This window comes from Rhinolophus sinicus, chromosome 17 (assembly GCF_057876585.1).
Source record: "Rhinolophus sinicus isolate RSI-liver-muscle chromosome 17, RSI-T2T, whole genome shotgun sequence".
Classification (NCBI taxonomy): Eukaryota; Metazoa; Chordata; class Mammalia; order Chiroptera; family Rhinolophidae; genus Rhinolophus; species Rhinolophus sinicus.
In genome coordinates, this window is record NC_142517.1 from 156210786 (window position 1) to 156230114 (window position 19329).

The 19329-nt window shown below is 33.5% G+C and overlaps 1 protein-coding gene across 4 annotated transcripts in view; it reads right to left on the reverse strand.

The window, feature by feature from the left end:
- Positions 1-19329, reverse strand: part of LOC109445183 (sodium channel protein type 1 subunit alpha) — a 111764-nt gene that overhangs the window by 34790 nt on the left and 57645 nt on the right. For 2 of the 4 annotated variants that reach the window (XM_074337357.2, XM_074337314.2), the window contains exons 6-17: positions 19202-19293; positions 18034-18303; positions 15021-15084; positions 14340-14481; positions 13511-13717; positions 11752-12036; positions 10387-10767; positions 8987-9119; positions 7941-8179; positions 6479-6652; positions 5153-5509; positions 3473-3955 (exon numbers count right to left, since the gene is read on the reverse strand). In XM_074337357.2, coding sequence (XP_074193458.1) covers positions 3473-3955; positions 5153-5509; positions 6479-6652; positions 7941-8179; positions 8987-9119; positions 10387-10767; positions 11752-12036; positions 13511-13717; positions 14340-14481; positions 15021-15084; positions 18034-18303; positions 19202-19293 — 2827 coding nt within the window. The remainder of the gene's footprint in view (positions 1-3472; positions 3956-5152; positions 5510-6478; positions 6653-7940; positions 8180-8986; positions 9120-10386; positions 10768-11751; positions 12037-13510; positions 13718-14339; positions 14482-15020; positions 15085-18033; positions 18304-19201; positions 19294-19329) is intronic. The other 2 variants (XM_074337350.2, XM_074337346.2) reach the window with 2 other exon arrangements.

Sequence of the window (19329 nt, forward strand, 5' to 3'; positions counted from 1 at the left end):
CTACCAAAAATATTAGTGCAAACCCATCATCCAAATTAGGTCCTGAAAAATAAAATAGTCAATACAATAGAACTAGTACCTGAATTCATGGGTTTCCAATCAGATGGAAGATACAGATAAGCAAGCAATTACCATACACTGTAATAGGGTTAGTTCAGGATATCTTGAGAGCCCCACGTAACTCAGTCTAGGAAGGGCAGGTTAAAAGAAAGTGACATTTGGGACCAGAAAAATGAGTTGGGTGGGGGTGAGTCAGGTGAAGAAGAGGGGGGTAAAAGAGTATTCCAGACAGAGAGAACAAGTAAAAAGAACAGTGCTTGATAAAGCATGGGGAATCTTAGGAAACAAAAGATGAGTGTACTTAAATGGGGAAGGTTGGGGAGTACCATTACATGAGGCTAGAAAGCATTTGACAAATCCAACACCCCTTCATGATAAGAACTCCCAGTAAACTAGAAATAGAGAGAAACTTCCTCATCTTGATAAAAAATATCTACAAACAAACTACAACTAACATCATACTTAATAGTGAGAAGCTAAAAGCTTTCCCACTAAGATCAGGAAGAAGGAAAGTATGTTTCTCTGCACCATTCCTTTTCAATATCATACTGGAAGTCTTAGCTAATGCAATAAGACAGGAAAAGGAAATAAAAGGTTTTTGAGAAGGAAGAAATAAAACTGTCTTTGTTGGCAGATGACTAATTGTTTGTTTCAAAAGAACTGACAATCCTCCTGGAACTAATAAGTGATTACAGCAAGGTTGCAGGACACAAAGTTAATATACAAAATTAAATCATTTGCATATATACAAACATTTAACAAGTGGAATTTGAAATTAAATAAATAATACCATGTACATTAGCACGCCCCAAAATAACATACTGTGATATAAATCTAATATGTACAAGATCCATTTGAGGAAAACTGCAAAACACTGATGAAAGAAATCAGAGAACTAAATACATGGAGAGACCTTCTACATTTAAGGATAAAATATTGTCAAAATGTCAGTGGTTCCCAACTTGACCTATATTGATCTATAGATGAAAGCAGTTTCAATTAAAATCCCAGCAAGCCATTTTGTGGGTATTGACAAGCTGATTCTAAAATTTATGAAGAGAGACAAAACACCCAGAATAGGCAGCACAATGTTGACGGAGAACAAAATTGGAGGGCTGACACTACCTGCCTTCAAGACTTAATATAAAGGTATAGTAATCAAGACAGTATGATACTGGTGAAAGAACAGACAGATAGATCAATAGAACAGAACAGAGAGCCCAATAATAAACCTACATAAATATAGTCAACTGATCTTTGATAAAGGAGCAAAGGGTAATAGAATGGAGCAAAAATAGTCTTTTCCAACAAGTGGTGCTGGAACAATTGAACATTAACACAAGCAAAAATAATAATAATAATAATAATAATAATAAAAATAAATCTAGATACAGACTTTACACCCTCACAAGAATTAGCTCAAAATGGATCACAGATCTAATGTAAAATTGCAAAACTATAAAAGTCCTACAAGATAACATAAGAGAAAATGTAGATGATCTTGGGCAAGGCAATGACTTTAATTTAATTTAATTAACTAATTTTTTTTTTTTTTTTTTTAAGGAAGGCACAGCTTACAGTGGCCCATGTGAGGATCAAGCCACCAACCTTGGTGTTATTAGTACCACGCTGTAACCAACTGAGCTAACTGGCCACCCCAGACTTTTAAAGTACAATACCAAAATTGTGATCCATAAAAGAGAGAATTGATAAACTGAATGTCATTAAAATGAAAAATTTTGCTTTTGTGAAAGGCACTATCAGGAGAGTCAGAAGACAAACCACAGACTAGGGGAAAATATTTGTAAAAAACAAAGCTAATAAAAGACTGTTATCAAAATATACAATGAATTCTTAAAACTCAACAATAAGAAAACAAACAACATCATTAAAAATGGGTCGAAGACCTTGCAATCTCATTAAAGAAGATATATAGCTGGCAAATAAGCATATAAAAAGATGCTCCACACCATATGCCACCAGGGAAATGAAAATTGAAACAGCAATGTGAAATGTGGTACCACTATACATGTCCAAAATTTAGAATATTACCAACCTAAGCTGGTAAGGATATGAAGCAACAGGAACTCTCATTCATTGCTGATGGGATACAAAGTGGTACAAGCACTTTGGAAGACAGTTTGGCTATTTCTTACAAAACTAAACTTTTACCAGCAATATGATACAGCTATTGCCCTCAGTATTTACCCAAATAAGTTGAAAAATATGTCTACACAGAAATTTGCATGTGGATGTTTATAGCAGCTTTATTCATAATTGCCAAAACTTGGAAGCAACCAAGATGTTGTTCAGTAGGTAAATGAATCAATAAACTTTGGTATATCCAGACAGTGGAATATTATTTAGCTCTAAAAAGAAATGAGCTATTAAGACTTCTCCACAATAAATGGGAAATGAAGGTGCTTCATTCTAGATTTCTTTTGGATTTTCTTTTATATCTATTCGAGTTTTAACTTAATACTTGTATTTCTAAGTAAGTTGCTATGGACTGAATTATGTTCCCCCAAAATTAATATGTTGAAGCCCTAATTCATAATATGACTGTTTTGGAAATAGGGTCTGTGAGGTAGTGATAAAAATTAAATGAGATCATAAGGGTGGGGTCTTATTCTGATAGGACTGGTGATGCTCTTATACGAAGAGGAAAAGACATTAGAGGTCTTTTTCCACATGCACACACCCAGAAAAGCCCATGTTAGCACAGAATGAGCAGCCAGCATCTGCAACCCAAGGACAGCACTTTCACCAGACACTGACCCTGCTAGCACCTAATCTTGGACTTTACAGTCTCCAGAAATATGAGAAAATATATTTTGGTTGTTTAAGCCACCCAGTGTATGACATATTGTATGGCAGCCTGAAAGATTAATACAATTTTAGACTAATATAATTTTAATTAGAGGGTATACATAGAATATTTCTTGTTGCGAAGTTCTGTTCCATATAAGAGAGCCAATGTGATGTAATGAAATATATACAGAACTTGTAAACAAAGGCTGTAAGTTCAATTCTCAGCTATATCCCTCATTAGTTTTATGACCTTAAGCTCCCTCAGCTAGTTTTCTTATCTGAAAAGTTAAAATAATAACACATTCCTTTTTATTATAAGTATGAAATTAAATGATGTTCCATAATTTCTCAGATCATTCATTCATTTATTCACCACCATCTAACAATTATCCAGTAATAAAGATGAGAAAATTCACACATATATTACATTATTCTTCAATTTATCAGTCATCTCCCTGGGATTAAATCTTTGATTTCTCAGTAGCATAAAATTATATGATGGCAAAAAAGTATTGATGGAAAATATATAATAATAAATACAGGCAATATAATACATGTATATACATATAAATTCATACCTACCTACAACTACAAATCTTACCTCTTTGCTTTCTTCCAGATCTGATTCACTACTGAAGTCCTCTGTGTTTAAATTTTCGAAATCAGACTCTCCTACAGCAATTGGTACAGTCACAGTAAGACTGGGATTGTTTATGAATGACATGTAGTCACTTTCATCAACAATGTATTTTTCAACACTGCTGCCAGTTCCTATTCCACTTGTGGTTCCATTTACATCTTTAATATAGTCAAGATCTTTCCCAATTTCTGTTGTATGATTGGACATACAACTGTCTTTCTTATTGTTTAGATCATCAAGTGGTTTAATTTCATCTAAAATCTTTTGTTTTCTTACGAAGGATTGTTGAATAAATTCATATATTTTTCTCTTCACATAAGCTATTCCCTTGTGCATCCTATCCACAGCAATTTGGAGATTGTTCATTTCGTTATCATCATCAGTGGCTGCAAGGTTGTCTGCACTGAATGAGCTTAGAAGCAAGGCCAGAAAGAGGTTCAGGACCTTAAAAATAATACAAACATGTTTATAATTTTACTCCAATATAAAGAAGAGCAGATTGAAATCAGTTATTCCTCTAAGTGTAGAAGAAACTATGAGTTCTAACAACTAGATGAGAAAGAAACACCCGAGCATAGTGATTAGAATTTGTGATCTGGCTCAATAGCTACTTCACTATAGATTCTTGGGCAAATATATGATTTCTGTTGGTCCCAAGTTCTTCCACTTATAAAATGAAGAATGTGAATGAGCTGACCTAAAGTTTAACTAAGTTTAAAAAAGTGTGATTAGAAGAAAACAGATTGATGTATGTGCTATACAAGAGTTACAAACTTAGAAATCATTAGTGTTTGTAATTATGAATTTAGATACATTCTATAGTTTATTTTTTGATAAACAGATATACTGAATTGAATATTAATTGAAAAATGATAATTATGACCCAGAATGAGAATTAGGGGCTTAACATAGGCATTGAAATTTGTTTTCCAAACCTATCATGTTTTTCATACCCCACTGTTGACTAATTAGAACTATTTATAAATAATCCGTAATATTTCCCTAAGACTGGCATATTAATGTACATATCTTTTGGAATATATTATATATTTCTGTACTATAAAGAGTAATTTATTTTCCAAACTTAAGAGAGAAGAATCGATCAGTTACTCCAGTTGGGTAATCTCAGGCTTTATTAGCCAACCCTTGTTTAACTGAGAGCCATCAGAGAGTTGACTACTCCAGGCTGGCTGATGCATCTGTCATATTACATAGAGAGACTGAATGCCATTGCCATGAAGGGGTAAGGAAATGGTAAAATCACTATGAACACTTAAAGATGCCACTTTTTAGTCCTGTACTGGCAAGTAAGATTGGGCTTTCTCTAAATTGTTTTCAGACTTCTCTTTCATTTCTAAATGTTTCCAACATATCCTATTAGGCCTGTCTTCAATACGATATTCTATTGTCATTCAAATAAAATGTGATGAAATGATTGACAAAGTGGTGGTGAATATAAATGCTGTTGGGTCTCTGCTATATTGCTGTGTTGTCAAAATGAGACTATAAGCATATACAAGGTAAGAAACTTTTTAAATTATTAATTACAGTTTTTGTATTGGATCATATTGGATAATATGCTCATCATTCTATCATGTTCATAATCTATTTCTGAAATACATATCTTAAATGGGTACACACCACCAGGTTCCCAATGACCATGACCATCATGAAGACAGTAAGGCACATGGCTTGACCGGCGACCTCCATGCAGTCCCACATGGTCTCTATCCACTCTCCACACAGCACGCGGAACACAATCAGGAAAGAGTGGAAGAAGTCATTCATGTGCCAGCGTGGGAGCTTACAGTCTTGGGCAATCTTGCAGACACAATCTTTGTAGCTCTTACCAAACAGCTGCATGCCGACCACGGCAAAAATGAAGACGATGATGGCCAACACCAAGGTGAGGTTACCCAGAGCCCCCACTGAATTGCCAATGATCTTTATCAGCATATTTAATGTTGGCCAAGATTTTGCCAACTTGAAAACTCGAAGCTAGAAAATAAAAAAATTAATATTATTATTGTGATCTTTAAAAGTATCACATATATTGTTGTTTATCAAGAAATGATAATTAATATTGAAACTGTTGCAACATCTGCCCTGCCCTTAAAACCCCTCAGGCTCATGGCTAATTTCACACCCTCTAGCATGAATCTGGTTCTTCCATGTATTAACCATGTAGATCATTTTCCCTGGGAGTAAAATTTTAATGATAACTTGGGGTCCAACTGGACTTAATTTGTTTTGTGAAGGTTCCAAGGCATCCATGTCTGACACTTATATTAACATCTGAATGGAAATGATCTCTGCTAACATACTATTTACCAATAGTATGCAAAGTAAATCTTATGTGAACCCTGCTATAAGTGGAGAAAAGTGTCTATTATTCATTAATGTTCCTTTGGGGCATTGACATAGCTAGATATGCCTGCATTTAAAATTTTGGAATATTTCCCATAATTATAATTCTTTCCCTGATTTGCAAGAACATATATGGGAATCAATGGGCATGTTAAGTAATCCTAGAGATTTCTCTTCTCTGATTTTGGGAAGGAGTGTATTTTCAGATGTAGAATTAGGAAAAGTTTCTGGATGTACATCTTGTATCTGGTCGTCATTTACCACTACAAAGGGCTATTATATTTTCAAGTTACTACTAAAATGTGATACATTTTCATTAAAAATATTTTCGTAGATCCAGAAATATTAACTATAGTCATCTCTAGAAACAATAGTCAGAATGGTAACTGAGAAATATAGTAAGCTTTACATGACTATGCCTTTTGCAATAAAGGTTTTTGAAATAAGTGGGGATAATTTTACCCATTTATGAACAGGTTTTGGCAATGTGAATGTTGCACAAAAACTTAAAATGCTCATGGTTGTGTGGTCAAACCTATGACAGTGCTATGCAAAAACCCTGATTGTGGACATGTTGTTTTGCTGTTGTTTTTTTTTTACCAATCGAAATGAACGAAGAACTGATAATCCTTCCACATTGGAGAGGCCAAGTTCTACCAGGCTAAGCGTCACAATGAAACCATCAAAGATATTCCAGCCTTCTTGGAAATAATAGTAAGGATCCATGGCAATAACTTTCAGAAACATTTCTGCTGTAAAGATCCCAGTGAAAACCTAAGATCAAAACAAAATTACTCTAATTCCATCAGATAATGATAAAAGTAGAATGACACAGTATTTGCTCTTGGAACGAAATGTTTATCCTATTTTCCCCATAATGATTCTATTACTAGCTTACATTTGTACAGTAATGTATAGTTGATGAAAGGCTCTCAAAAAGATTATTTCATTTTATCCTCACAGGACTTTATCATGTGGCTAATATAGGTACTATAATTATTAATTTACTGATGAGGACTTCACATGGGTTCAATGACTTGTCTGATATCATACAACTTGAATATGGCAGACTAGGATTTGAGTGCAAATCGGTTTTAAATCAGTGTTCTTCCCATTATATAGAACTGCCTTTCCTCCGGACTTTATACAGCACAGGTACTGAGGAGACTTTGCCCACGAACTGTTTTGTTTATCTATAAGCTTATTCTCATTTCTCTCAAATCAGATAGTTATTATACACGTGTATTATTATTATATGTGCAATACTATTATCAATTTGTTATGCACAAGAAAAAATAAATTTAGTTCCACAGTATAAACACTAGAGCTTTAAAAATATAAATACTATAATGCAGGATGTTTTATAAGTTTTGCTTTTTACCATCAAAATTCCTAAACCTCAAAACAAATACTACAGAAAATGCATGTATTACTTTAGAGACCTCTTTCTTTCAGCAAATAAAAGCTAATATTCCAAGTTGAGTTAACTGACATTTTAATAATTTATGTTTTTTAAGCAAAGAAGAGAAAGAAGTGGCAACCTTCACCAAAAATGGCCTTGCTAATCATATAATACAGAAAATGTACTGGAGATTTTCAATATTTTATAGTTTTGATATAGAATAGTTGGACAAAACAATCCATGTCCTACCTAGATCTTGGAAGCGAAAAGCTGGAGACATTTTTGAGATGTTAAATTATTGCTTATAGTGATGATGACTAAGCAAAATAAAAAAGGTTTACAATTTTATTTTAACCTTCTACAAGTAGGGGAACTGTGATAATGTCATTTCAAAAAGTGTGTCCTTCAACTGGTTCTGCATATTGACAAAGTTATAAATACCAGTATTGACTATTGCTCTCTTTCTCAGTTTTTGCTTTTACATTAAGAGCTATTATTGTTGGCAAAAAGTATGATGTAGCCAGCTCAATATAATTCCCATCTTTTGGGAACCAGGAGGCAGGAAGTGTAGTAGAAAGACTCCTATAAGCTATTAAATGTAAATAGTTTCTCAAACAAAAATTTTGAAGACTGAACACATTTACCTTCCAATATGCTTACCAAGTTTCCTACTGTAAGAACATGATTGAACTGATCCGTCATTGGATAGTGTTCCATGGCCATGAAAAGAGTATTTAAGACAATACAGATGGTGATGGCCAGGTCAACAAATGGGTCCATAACAACAAGGTTGACAATATGTTTCACTTTTAACCAATATGGTGAACAGTCCCAGATTAAGAATATGTTGGCAAATTTATACCAACATGGTGGGCATTTCTGCCTGGATTCTTCAAGCTCTATATTAAAAAAATAAGAACCACCAAAAGATATATTTTATACACATATATACTTATTTATTTCAGATCCACTAGACTTCTTCTCAGTAATCAACACTTTCCATTTGCTACAAAGTCAACCTCTTTTGTATTTGAAAACAAACAAACTGTATTTACTCTTTAGACTCCCAAAGATATTTCTTCAGAAATACACACAAAACCGAGATAGCAAAGAATAGATTTTTTCTTAAATGCATTGATAATATGGCTCAGCACTTGGCCATAAGTGAATGATCTTTTAAATGAAGTCTCAGTAGAAACAAGGGGTGGGGAAGTGCAGATACTGTGTGTGATTCTGTGTTCATGTCTGGCTAAGTTATCATCCTCAGGTTATAAGAAATAGGGGAGGGATCAACTTGAGCCAAGAATCACCTTTTTAATTTGTTTTTATTTTGCAAAAATAACCGACTCTTCTCCTCCAATCTTGAGAGTATTTAGGTTGATGTTGGAAGTCCTAAGCTAAAAGGAACAGAACAGGATCACTATGACTAGTGGGATTAGAAACCCCTAATAGAAAAGCTCATTCTGCATTTTCAAGGACTTGCCACAGACAGGAAAACATTCATTAGAATTCCAATATCACTGAATTTAAGTAACTTTAAAAGCTCCTGGAATATATGAGTAGGTATAATGAAAAAAATCTCTTAAATAAGGCCTTTTATACTCTTTTTAGAATATACTGTTTCCAACTCACAAAGACAGGTATTTGCTTCAAAAAAGATAAGTTTAATAAAAATAACTGAAATGGAAATGGAATTTATTACAAACCTTCTACTGTATTTGTTAAAATGCTGGCTATACTCATTGCTCTTTGCCTTTGGGAAGGATCTTCTAGAAAGTCCATGGAAACATGGAAAGAACTTGACCTTCTTTTCCTCATTTCAGTTTCAGTGGTTGTCCCCTGTAAAGAAAATGCTAATGTATTAAATAATAAACTTGAGCAATATGATAAGCAAACAACTAAATGTGACACAGTGAATTTCATGAAACACATGCATCATGCACTTTCATATTTAATTGGTGATGGCAGATATTGCTGACTTATTGTATCATTAACCTGGAATATCCAAACTGTCAACCATATAGCCATACAGCAAAAACTGAGTTTTTTTAACCTTCTTTCTGATTTCATAATTTTCTGAGATAATGTAATTTGGATATAGTTGATGAATTTCTCGAAAGACACATTATCCTTAATTTAGGAACGAATAGTAGAAAACTAACAAGTTGAAATGTCATATTAATGGTCAAGGCATTTTATTTTGAGAAGGTAGCCACTTATTTTTAAAGAAATACAAATGATTACAACACATGTAGCTGCCATCTCATTTTCTGGACACAAGACATAGATGGTCATTGACAACACAAACTGTATGTTAAAAAGAAACACACACACACATGCTGCATGGACAACAGTTTCATCCAGGGTACCAAAGCAATAAGTCATCTAATTCTGACTTAGTCATGCCTCAACATGCTGATATACTTCCAGGTGAGTGAACAGTCTAGTAAGAGGCAGCGTGTGTTTAGAAACTCCTCATCTGGGTATACATCAGAAACACATATCATATCTTTGTACACAGACAATTCTTTTACCTGTCTGTATTTATAATTTGTTTCTCTTCATTTAGATATTTAGATTAGTTTTGAGAAGACCTATATCAGCATTTTTTTTGTTTTTAGTTAGACAAATATGAGCACTAGAAATTTTAAGATAACAATGAAGCTCTATCTAGTTAGGCACAGTGTTCCTGAAAATCTTCTAAACTAAAGCAAGGATATATTGAAGAATCTGTTGGAAAGATTTATTATACACCCTTTACACTTAAATATAGACATCATTCATTTACTTTTACACCAGGGCTTTGGATGTCCTGCTATCTAAGTTCAGCATGGGTATATAGCAAATTCTCCAACAGGCAGTAATTTATTTTTGTGTCTAATTTATCCTTTGCATGTTTAATAAGTAAATGCATCCGGGTTTTATGCAAGAGAGTATTGAGGCTTTAAGTTTTAGTTGGTTAGTTTATTAAAGGTATTACAAGATGCAGTTGCATTCATAGCTTGACCATCCAGGACTCATTCTCAAGGGGTTCCATTCTGTAGAAACACCGGCTGGTGCAGCAATAATGGGCCAGCCATGCCTGAACTATTTAAAACTTCCTTACATTGTCATCAGTAGCTGGCTTATCTATTATCACCTCTGGCAGAAGCTGTCCAACAGGCGATGTAGGAACCGAAGGTCCACCAACCAAGGAAACCACACCATTGCAGTCCACAGTGCTGTGCATCTTCCCATTTGCTGGAAACATTGCCAGCATCCGGGACGACCTACTGGTCTGACTTAGGTTACTGTTGCGTCGCTCTCCATGTCGTCGGGGCACAAACAAGGAATCTCTCCGGCTCTCATTATCCTCAAAGGTGCTGTGCTCATCATCAGCAAAGTCATTTTCTGATCCCACATCCTTTGCTCGCCCTCTAAAGCTGAAAAGGCTCGTTCTGCTATTTCTCCTTGGAGAAAATAGGGAGCCACGGATGCTCAACAAAGACTAACAGTTTGAAACCAAAAAAAAAAAAAAAAAAAAAAAAAAGGAAAATCATATTAATATAGCCATTTTACATGTATTTTGCAAGATTAAGTTGAAGGAGATTTCAGCATTCATAACAGAATGTAATTTATCCCTTTTGATCAACACTCACTCTATGTGCATTCGATTAAGTTAAATTAGTTTTAAAAGAGAGGTTTGCAGCCTGTGAGATTAATGAATGGGGAGATAGATCACAACTAAAAGATATCGAAAAACAAAACCCTGAACCACCATTTTTCAAGTTCAAAAGTAAACATCCTTAATACATTACTATAGACATTGTAAACAATTGATAAACAGCAGCATGGCCATAATAAGGCCACATTTTTCTTTGCTCTTTCTTTCCAAGGAATTTCAGCGCTCTTCACAATTGTTTTAGTCCATCTTTCTAAAATCACATAAATTAATTATTATATCTGTTTCATCTATAAGGAACAGTGTTGTTAGAACTTGAAATTAAGAGTGATGATCTTTTCAATTAAGCGCACCATGACTAATATTTTCAGAAACACACGTGACTGTTAAAAAGTTAGGGGGTAAAACAAAACAAAACAAACCAACATGAAATCACCAAAAAGATGTAATGGGATCAATTAGTCCCATTACCATTTTTTAAATTTAAATTAAAAATTTTTTTCATTTAAAAGGCTGAGGACCAGATAGATTTAATGTCATTAGTTACAAGTACCAGCAGACAGTGTCAGGATGAGAATCCAATCTCCTGTCTTTCAACCTATAACTGTTGTCTCAACTATACCAACCCATTAATTTACAAATATGTGGAGTAAAATATTCTCATAACTATGTGAAGAAAGAACAGGTTTAAATATGATAAACACAGCAGTCAATTCAGTTGATGAACATTCATAAGTCTGATTGAATTCTCCCCCTGTCTTTAGGATTCTAATCTTCATCCATGCGTCATTGAACTCAGTGGAACCGTACCTGGTGTGGGGAGGAGTACCTCTTTTCATATGTCAAGCGATTCCCTTCGATAGAGAAGCGAAACCCTTTCCTCCTGATGCTGTCTTCAGATTCAGATTTATGGAACTCATCCTCATCTTTCTCTTCCCCACCAGACTGCTCTTTCTGTTTTCTTTTCTTTCTCCGATTTCTTCTTTCCTTAGCACTTTTAGAACTCAATTTGGAGGCTTCAGATGAGCTGTCTGAGAGCCCGCCTGCTGCACTGTGTTCTCTGGAATGTTCTGAGGCAGTTATAGTTGCTGCCTGCTACATGGAGGAGAAATGGTTTTAGCACGGCACTACAGAAGATTTTTATCTTTTTATAAAATGGCTCAACTATTTGCATGGCATTTTAAAAATACATTTAGCTGACTTAAGCTGATCTTACATAGAAAAAGCTCTGCAAGTGTAAGAAAGATATTTTTTCTTTTCACCAATTGAAGCCTTTCAGAGTTAATTTGGTTTTCTCTGTATTAACATTGATTGCATATTACGCTTTACAGACAACGTATTCAAAAGGATCCATCAGGCATTAACAAAAATAGAAAATTGTGCTACTTTTTGGGATTTGATATACTCAAAAATTGGAATTTAATTAACACTGTCTTTTTTCCTTTGGAGAAGAAACTGGGACATGGAAGAAAAGCTGATGAGGTATGTAAGGGCAAATCCAAACGTATAAGGAATGCGGTAAAGAGCTGAGGTCCTCTTGCCAGTTATTGAAACTTGACTGTCCAATACTCTCAAAATATTATCAATCAAAATTATGGAAGGTGATAAAATTCCTTCCTCTCCCATCCATAATACTCTACCTAGCAGACTGGAGAAGGGAGGGTCAGTAGTTTCTGCTAAGCAAGACAAGGCGTTCAGTTCTCCAAATACCATCCCCAGCTTCTTCAGCTCGGCACTGTTTGGTGCTCGTCACATGGACAGGGGATGGAAACAACGTTTCTGATCACAGCTTCTACTGGTATTAAGTTGCCAATTTATTATTATTATTATTGTCCACAGAGTACCCTCAAATACAGTGTCTCTTGCAAATAAATTAATATTCTCCAAACAACTTCAGTAAAGACAATGGGTTTGTATGGTAAACTATTAGAGTTAAGAAAAATGGAAATGAGAGGAGAGGCATTTTATTGTACTATGCATACAAACACCTCACTATAAGAAAAAGTAATCCTTAGGTTACTTGATCTCTATAAAATTGATAACTTTCATATGCCTCTTGGACATTGCTATATCAGAGAACACTGTATTATTTGATGACTTTCTTATTTATGTAAGAAAGGCAACTGAGCAACCACATTAAAGCCAATGTATTTTTGGTTAAAGAAAGGAATAGACTACCTTCTAAGAACCAGGTGAACTTTTTAAATATAATAATCAACCTTTTTTTTTAGTAAGAAAAGATAATTTCTTAGGATTTTCTCCTAATGCCAGTATATTCGTTCAATAAAAGTTTTTCACTTGAGAAGATCCCAAAATCACATTTTCCTTTTTATTAATAGCATGAGAGTGTTCTATTGTGGTCAATAGCTTAAACATCTTAGAATAATTAAACTTAATGATCTATAAATGATCAAAATGTGGAAATCTTTACTAGTCCCCCATACTATCAACTTCTCTCAAGTACAAACAATTATCTGTCTTTCACTTTATCGCCAGTATTTTGTAACAACCAAAACAATAAAAAAGGAAAATACCATGAGATAGGACATATTTGACTTGATGAATTTACCTGCGCTGCCTCCTGTTGCTTTTTAAGCTGTTCAAGCATCTGCTGAAATTCAGCCTCTTTCTGTTCTGCTTCTTCCATGGTGGCCTGATTCTGTTCCTCATAGGCCATGGCCACCACAGCCAGGATCAAATTTATCAGATAGAATGAGCCCAAGAAAATGACGAGCACAAAAAATATCATGTATGTTTTGCCAGCAGCACGTAATGTCTGGAAGCAAGAACACATCAGAATTAGTTTTTCAATATTATTTATCTAACAGGTAGCTTCAAGTTTCAACTTACTTGTTTATCTTATAGGACCCTATTATAAACAATAATTACGATGTCACACCCCCGACTACTTCTTGGTTTGTTTTTTTAACCTTCTCCCCTAACTCATAAATTTACGTTCTTATTTCTAGTTGGGAATTCTTAAATTTACCAAGAATAAAAGAGAGTAAAGTAGAATACCATGAGATTTCCATCAAAGACCTGAGTTTTGATGAAGGTCAAGGAAGAAACCAAAGTCATCTTTCTATACCTGCTAATTTATTTTCATTACCTGCCACCTGAGAGATAACACTTGAGGGGTTAGATGGGGAAAAGATGTGTCTTCTGTCTGGGAAGACTTGTGTCTGGGAAGAGTGGGAAGTAGGTTTTTGAGAGAATCACTGTCCCTGGCATGACTATGCTTAATATGTGTTGGAATTAATAGGATAAAGGACCTTAAATCTCCTGATTTCAAGTTCAGCTTTTTCCGCTATATTATGCTGTGGTCTGAATTTCATAACTAAGTTGGTTTCCTTACATACTTCTACTTAAATGCAGCGTGTGTCTCTGCAGGTTCTTACCAGTTGGTAAAGATTTTCCCAGAAGTCCTGAGTCATCAGTCGAAAGAGGGACAAAAAAGCCCAACTGAAGGTATCAAAGCTTGTGTAGCCATAATTGGGATTTCTACCAGCTTTCACACACATATATCCTTCTGGACATTGGCTGTAAATAGGGGGAAAAAATGTATTGCAAGAAGTCCTGTTTATTCTGGTAGCATGCTATACTTATAACATTGTCTACTCAGGATGATTTGCTATTTCAAGAAATAGAAGTATGATAAATATGTAAGTAATACATTTCCAACTTTGACTTAACATAATTTTACAAACTACTTGATGTCATCATTAAAATATTGAATAGCATTTCTAATAATATTTTACAAATCTATTTTCTGTTGACAATTAGCATTTTAACATATCTCGTTCATTATTCCTACTATGGAGCCTCCAGAGATGAGTCTTGGCTCACATACACTCATCTAAGAAAAACAGCATTAGAGCTAAAGTTACTTCTAGTTTTAGAAAACATAAATGCTTGCATAATATATAAATAATCTATCACCTTATAAGTAACCTTAATTATAGCAAATTAGTATAAATAAAGTTAGCTGGCTATTATCTGCTAGTTTTCACAAAAAAATGGAGTAAAAATTGTGTGCGTTCATACACACATACAAAAATACACACAAATTATTGGCTTACCCTGCATCAGAGCTATTTCCACATAGTAGTGCATCTAAAACACCCTCCAGAAAATAATGATATCCTGTTTAGAAAAAAGAAAGTCATATGATGAAATTCGCATTACCTTGTAAAAGTACAAGAAAATCAGGTCCTACTTTTAGAATTCATTGAGTAATTTAAATACATTAAATGCTTCAAAGACACAGGTATTTGCCCCTTCTCCCTCCAAACACTAGATATGATATTAAGAGGATTAAACACTGAATAATACAAAGCATTTGTTCTTTGTAAATATAAAATTAGTGATGACAACAAGTATTAAAATAATATTTTAAAAAGTATCAGTGTTTTTCTACCACCCTCATAAAAAACCAAAAATGTCACTCTGTAAAAATAGGTAAGAATAATATGAATTTCATTGCCTTCCCTAATCAGTCACATATTTCAAAATAAAGGGATTATATCTTTTCTGGTTTTCTGTATTTTTAAACATTACTTATAAATGTTTAATAATTAATTATAATATATTCTACCAACTTTCAGAATATATCACAAGCAGCTTATAGTAAAGGATGCATAAATCATGTCAATTACTAAAATGAAATTTAAAAAATCTTAAATACTAAAGCTAAAATAATTACTGTAGGTAAATATATTATCTCAAAGCTTTTCGTCTCTGGCAAATTCCTTAGATTCTTTCGATATCCAGTTGAAGTATCACTTCTGTGAATTACTCCTTGATAACCTCTACTTCCTTCACACTAAAGATTGGCAAAATTGAGAACTCTCACTGTGATACCAGTAATATGCATACATTGGTTGGTGCAAAAGTAATTGCGGTTTTTGCAATTATTTTTAACCTTTTAAACCACAATTACGGTTGCACCAGCATAATACTTCCATTATTATTACATCCATTATCCCATATTGCAATTATTTGTTTACAAATATTGTTCTCCTTGAAAGAAAATCTAACCATTAATTATTTCCATTTACCAGTGTTTGGGAAAATCTAACCATTAATTATTTCCATTTACCAGTGTTTGGCCTTTAAATAAAGTTTACTGAATGAATAAGTAAAGGGATGACAAGAAGAAACACATGAAATTAAATAATTGTTTTGTAAGAAAATGTTTTAAGAATTAAAAGTTTAGATTTTCTAAGAAGAAATAGTTTCTAGATGCTAAATTTTCAGAGAAATGTATTCTATGCATAGTTCCGTAAGGGATATAAAAACACATAATAGGAAATATAATTTTCATTTCCAATGTCTTTACTTCTTTGAACATAGACAGAAAAATTCAGATATAATTTCTTAACTTTTAGTTAAAATTAAACAAAGTGAAAGGATCATTTCTGGATTAATTTTTGATATCAGATATTTATAAGTGAAGTTTTTCCCATTAAAGTCAATGATCTATAAGCTTAAACTGAAGAAAATAAAACTTTCAGTCATAACGTTTATCTTTAGTTTTAATAAATTTAATTTTCTAGTACTTTCAAAGACAAACTACTTTGTTTATATTTGAATTTGTTTTAAAATAATCTTTTTCCACAAATGGAATATTATTAGGGAAAATGATAAAAAACAGGTTTTTAGAGCTGAAAATGACCTCAAATATCCTTGAATTTGAATATAAGGAAATGAAATCCAGTAACTTTTCCCTGGTGAGAATAAACCTTAAGTGACATCCTCATAGTCAGTTCCTTCGTATTCAATTTTTAAAAATAAACAGATTTCAGGTAGTTGATGACAGCAGTGGAATTACTGGCAAATGAAGCGAAGAAGGAGAATTTCATGTATTGCTCTGACACATATTTTTCTTAATCAAAGCATTTTTCTTAATCTAGAGATTTACAATTGTTGGTAAATTACTTGTGGGCATATCACTAATATAGAAGAGTTAATCTGTATCAACTGAGGTATTTTCCAGATCTGCAACTATAAAAAGACACTGATTAACTTTTTTATATTATTATTATGGTATCATTAGTTTAAGAATTATCAAACCTCAGTAACCTTTTATGACTAATCCTACTTTTTCCACACATCCAGTCACTAGGTTTTCTTTCTTCTTTGATATTTTTCCTAAATATTGGTCATTACCTTAAAATAATAAACATATAGCTAAATATAAGTAAATGTAGAGTATAAGTTTTATATATTTGATATTTTTTCTTTAAAAAATGACATTCCTTCTCCCCATGAATAACATTCTTACTCTGCTTTTGAAATACTGCTACTGGCACGTACTAGAATTAAGTAAAAGAGAGAGACAAAAACGTTCCTTCTTTTATTGTCACTCTAAAAAGAGAAAAAAATATTAGGCCAATTATTTTTCCATTCTTCCAGAGTAGACTATTTAAACATTTGACTATTTTGTCTAAAGTCCTGAAATAAAAATAAACTGTCCCATATCTTTACTGATTTATCTGGCATTTTCATTACTCTCTCCTAAATCTTAGTTGACTTTAATTACCTTCTCTTTGATGTAATACTACTTTTAATTTTTATTCTATAAATGTAAGAATACTGTTTACCATTAGGTCTCACTTGATTTCATAAAATGACAATTAAAATAACCTACTGAACTATAAGCACTCTGAAGCCATGTGTCATCACCATTATTTTCCTCACATACTGTACAGTCTCGAGTACAGAAAGGCATGCTGTAATTAGTGTTCAATGGGTTATAGCTGCATAGCACTTTAGAGTTCACATATGGCTTTACAGTATATTATATTATTTGATTGTCTCAATTATCACAAGAATGGACAGCACCCAAAGGTCCTAGGAAAATTTCTTTGTAGCTTAATTCTTCAGCCTCCCATTTGATGATACAACAGAAGATGCCATTTAGGAGTCAAAATTAGAATAGTTATCAATAAAACAATTAAATGTATGTGTAAACCATTGCTATGATGATTAATAGATTACAACCTGTTATGCAACCATTTAAGAAAATACCCATGCCTAAATGGAAGGCAGCTCAACACTGAAAAGATGAATCTATACAACAGTAATTCTTACTTGAATCTTGAATATATGATTTCCAGTCAAACTCAATGACAGTTTCGTTTATAAGTGTGCCATTGTAATTCACAGTTATATTCTTCTCTATACTATGCTCCTCCAGGGAGGAATTGGTGGGGGGCCATAGCACACATTTATTCCGCAGGTTGCCCATGAAGAGCTGCAGCCCAATCAGCGCGAACACGCTCAGACAGAACACAGTCAGGATCATGACATCCGAGAGCTTCTTCACAGACTGGATCAGGGCCCCCACAATGGTCTTCAGGCCTGAAGGAAAGGATATTGTTACTATTAAGATTTAGAACACCTGAAAAACAAAACCTTACACAATTTTTTTGAAAACAGATTCCATGCATAAGTCTGAAAACGCCTGCGATGCTTGTGGAAGAGCAACACTTTATGGTAGGCTGAAGGGCTAATGGAGATGACCTCCAGATACGCAATGATTCAAACAATGAAAGGAGGATCCCTATCCCATTACATTGGGAGAAAACACGGGAGGTTCATGGTCTTCATGGCGCCTATATCAATGAAAGGAACTTGTATTTCTCTTTGTTGCTAGTGAAACTTGCTCCACAATTTTCATTGTTATAAAACTGACATACTTTCAGTTGTCATTTTTGTAACAAATTATGTGAATAAATGTTTTTGAATTCCTACTTCTAATTAAGAAAGATTTTGCTATAAAACTGGAGGTGGTTTGGAGTATAATGCACTTTAAGAAAATAAATCCTCCACAAGACTCATGTTATTCTTTATTATCTTAATCCTTTGTCTTTTAAAGCAATATTAAGGTTACATTGTATAGACATAGTCATCAATGCCAAAAATGAACAAGAAATTACAGATTGGTACATATTCAATAGGAAATAACTCTTTGGTACAACTGTTAAGAAGGAAAAAAAAAAAGCACGGACTGTATGTTACAGTGTCTCATGCAAGGAATTGTTAAACTCCAAGGCTGACAAAAAATGTGAGACCATAAAAACTTTTGTCCAAATAATAAGAATCATTTTCTTTAAACACCTGATATTGGCTATCATTATTTTAAATTATTTTGATTATCATTGTTCCTGATTTTCTGTGATCCTGAATGTCAAGCAAAGAAACTGTTACTGAAAAAAAAACATGATGGATTAGCCTTAGTGTTTAACCTAGCTCTCACCTGGAATGACTGAAATTGTTTTCAGTGCTCGGAGAACTCTGAATGTTCTTAACGCTGAGACATTGCCCAGGTCCACAAACTCTGTCACATATCTGTAATAGGGAGTTCACACACAAACACAATAACAA